Genomic DNA, 4,107 nt, shown 5'->3' with positions numbered 1-4,107 from the left:
CTTCAAATGATTTTGTCTTAATTCCTTACAAGCTATAGAGAAGCACCTAGTGTATTCCTTGGATTCACATCTCTATTGCAAAAGTTTCACTGAGCATATCTTTGAAGTTTAGGCTTGCATTTCTCCTTCGATTGACGAAGTCAATGACTGGCTCATCCCTTTTTTGTCGAGTATTTTTGAGCTCTACCATGCTCACTTACGCCTTGTGCTATAAAAGTGATTCAAGAATTCATGCTCCAATTTCTCCTAGCTCTCGATGAAATTAGGCTCAAGATCTGTGTACCAATTGAAGGCGTTTTTCTTTAGGGAATGAATAAATTGTTTAACAAGATAGTCACCACAGGTTCTAGCATTATTAAATGCCTCAACAAAGTGTGCGACATGTTGCTTTAGATTGTCTTTACCCTCAATTTGTTAAAATTTCGGGGGCTCATAGCCAGCAGACATTTTGAGGCTATCAATCCTTGCAGTGTAGGGCTTGTTGTATGTCAGGGAAGATTTGGTGACAACATCATACTTGTCTTTAAGGGTTCCTTCAATAAACTCTTTCAGTTGATCAATCAAAATCATTCCCCCAGAAAAAACATGTACCTCTTTAGCCGGTGTTTATTTTACAGGATGTTTTGTCTCGTAAACTTTTGGAGTCTTTCCAGGTGCATGGCTAGACTCTTCGTCTATTAAGTCATCCATCCTATCTGCCAACTTTTCAATTCGAGCGTCTTAATTTTGAATATATTTGGTTAGACCCTCAATTGCCTTTGTTAGGTTTGCAAACTGGTCCTCCATAGATGAGGCGTCAGTTACCATTGCTTACATGATCACTGGAGACATTGGAGAGTAACACAGATTGTCGCATAAGTTGATCTACAAAGTGCTCAGCTTATACAATGAAGTGGAGATGATGCGTTAGTTAAACGACCATCGTTCTCTGTGGCAGAGTATTTTGAACTAGAGTGCTCAAGTAGAGCTAGAGTCTTCTTAAGTGTCTCTGCTACATTGCTCTTTTTTTTAAAGCATTTGCATGAGACCTCGCTCCTTTTGGGATTAAAGATTCAGAAATTAGAGTTGGCGCGAATGATACTTAATGTGTTTGTTGTCCTAGCATGCTGGCTTACTCCTTGTGATAACTCCAAAGCTTCCAAAAGTAACATCAAAGATGCTCTCTACTTCAGCAGAGAATTTGAAATCAGCCGCCTTGGAGCTGTTGATTAAGAATTGACCTTCTTGAAAGTCATTTTAGTGTTCTTAAACTTTGAAGTTGGAAAAGTTGAGATTAGAGGTAAATATTGTCCCATTGGGCGTGACAGAATTTGTTGGACAATAAAATTTTCAGACCAAGCAAATAAATAATCGGGACAAGAAAAATATTGCAACAGTCGTTTTATTGATTTCAATATATAAGTGTTACAATCTCTATGAATCCTTTGATTCGTCTTTTCAAATATAAATTCAAGGGCTAGCTTGATCTTGAATTTGAACTTGATTTATGGATTTGATCTTGACTTGTACTTGAATTCAAGGGCTTTGGGCTTGTTCTTGAATCTTATGGTCTCAATTTTGACTCTTGATAAACTGGATTTGAATGCTTGAACTTTAAAGAGAAATTCCGGTGTTTGATCCATGAGCTTTCTCTTAATTCTTGTTAGAGTTGTTCCTCTTTCTGAATTATGAGAATCCTATTTATAGTTGTGGTGAGAAAAGAGGCATGGTGAATGTGGACTCCTTTTGACCAATCATATTTGAGTGACATGACACATCTTTATGAATTTTTTATTTCACTAGGCTTGCTGCATCATTTTGATATGTGGTCTGATCTTATTGGCTCCTTCACTTAACTTGGCGTGCCACGTCATTTGACACGTGACACTCATTTGGGCCTCTAGAATATGATGACATATTGGGCTTAGCAAATTGGACTCGTCATTTGTGGCCCAAATCAATGAACTAGCCCAATAAAATTTGGACTTTAATTAAATCTACATATCTTTGGACTTAAATAATTAATTCAATTATATTCATCCACAATATTTATTTAGGACTAATATATTTTGAATCTAATAGAATTCGAATTTTAATATGACTTTTCATTTTTAATTAAATTTAGTTGCACATAGGGATAAAATTGACAGAAAGACTTCACGTGAAAACTACCAAAATCTCATATTATCTCTCATATATAATTGTAATATACACATACATATTTGGATTATTTTACTGTCACAAAAAATATTGAAGTTTTACAGAGTAATAATAGATGATCATCTGTTAAAAAAAAAAAAATAGATGACCATTCATCATCAAGGAATTAATTCGATCGTGGCAATTTATTCATCAAAATTCTTTTTTGAAAAGTCAAGACCGTCATGCCATAGGAAATCTTTGACCAGATACATGTATGTATTATTTTGATTTCTAGTACATGACATGTCAAACTAACGATTGGCAAGAGGTTTTTGTGGTATAAAATTTCAAGTTGATGTTGTGTATGTATGGTAAAGCAATCAACTGTTCAAGTCTTTTAAGTTTTACAACTACCAACCGTATAAATGAGCAACTATATGCTGTATTAATTTATGTCCAAAAATAATAAAATAATGTGAGAAGATGAGTATTTATAACTTCACTCAGGAAAGCCATAACATCAAGAAGTGTGTTTTGCGAAAAGTAGCATTTTAATATCATTATCATGGAGGAAAAGCCTGCAATTTTTTATTTCAACAAGCTTTTATGGAAGCAAGTTTGTTCAACTTTCATGGAGATTCTCAAAGTCTTGGTTCTTTTGCTTTTCTTTTCCATGGAAACGGTCATTATCTTGCAAAATCTTGAGCCTATGTTTCACATTATACCCTTTTCTGTTCTACTTATATACTTCATTTCCTTGTCTTATATCTCTAAAACATCTCCTGTCTATGTTGTGGATTTTACATGTTTCAAACCACCAAACTACTTGAGAGTTCCTTTCTCATCCTACATAGAGCATGCAAGAATGCTTGATTTCTTTGATGATAAGAGTGTCTCTTTCATATCCAAGATTCTTCAACTTTCAGGTATGGGGGACCAAACTTATTTTCCTCCGGGTCTTTTTTATATTCCTCCAAGATCTGGTCAAAAAGAAGCTATCATTGAAGTACACATGGTCCTTTTCTCTGTCTTTGAAGACCTCTTGTCCAAAACACAGATTTCTCCTGACGATATTGACATACTTATTGTTAACTGCAGTGGCTTTTGTCCCAATCCTTGTCTTTCTTCCATTATTGTTAACAAGTATGCATTGAAAAAAGAGGTGAAAAGCTACACCATAAGTGGAATGGGTTGTAGCGCGAACTCACTAGCAATGGACATGGCTAGAAACATAATGAAGACTCATAAGAACTCCAACGCGGTCATCCTTAGCACTGAGATCTTATCCACGGGTTGGTATCCCGGTAAAGAACGCCCTTTCATGATGTTGAACTGCATTTTCCGCTTGGGGGGCGCCGCCATCTTTCTGAGTAACAAGAAAGATGCTAAAAATGTTGCTAAGTATAAGTTGCTTTGGACACTTAGGACGCAAGGAGCCTTTGATGACAAGCGATATTACTCTGCTTATCGTGACGAGGACTCTAGTGGAATCACTGGAGTGAGGCTGAACGGGGACGTCTTGCAGGTGGCCGGAGATACTCTCCGGTCCCACATCCCCTTTGTCGGGGCGAGATTCCTCCCCATAACAGAGAAACTAAGGTTTGTTGCATCATCTATATTGATGATCATGTACAAAACCACTATACGTTCAACAACAGAGATTTATATTCCCAACTTCAGAAGAGCATTTCAACATTTCTGTTTCCCTGCCACGGGGAAGTCGGTTGTGAGAGAGACTGCAAAGTGGTTGAAGCTTGGAGATAGAGACATGGAGCCAGCGTTGATGACATTACATAGGTTTGGGAATCAGTCTTCAGCTTCCTTGTGGTATGAATTAGCTTACTTAGAAGCAAAAGAAAGAGTGAAAAAAGGTGACAAAGTTTGGCAATTGGGAATGGGAACTGGGCCCAAGTGCATTAGTGTGGTAATGGAGTGTATAACACCTATTTTTGGTGAGGCCATTATTGGGCCATGGGCTGATACTAT

General features: G+C 36.9%; 1 protein-coding gene across 1 annotated transcript; it reads left to right on the top strand.

Moving 5' to 3' along the window:
• Nucleotides 1–2,499: 2,499 nt before the first annotated feature.
• Nucleotides 2,500–4,102, top strand: LOC107842172 (3-ketoacyl-CoA synthase 5-like; the record flags this gene model as incomplete). The annotated part of the gene is made up of 1 exon (XM_016685926.2): nt 2,500–4,102. A coding segment is annotated over exon 1 (1,416 nt), but the record flags the coding sequence as incomplete, so codon positions are not given.
• Nucleotides 4,103–4,107: the final 5 nt, after the last annotated feature.

Source organism: Capsicum annuum, chromosome 9 (genome assembly GCF_002878395.1).
Source record: "Capsicum annuum cultivar UCD-10X-F1 chromosome 9, UCD10Xv1.1, whole genome shotgun sequence".
In the NCBI taxonomy this organism is placed as follows: domain Eukaryota; kingdom Viridiplantae; phylum Streptophyta; class Magnoliopsida; order Solanales; family Solanaceae; genus Capsicum; species Capsicum annuum.
The sequence above is the reverse complement of the archived record's forward strand: the minus strand, read 5'-3'. Positions and strand labels throughout refer to the sequence as shown.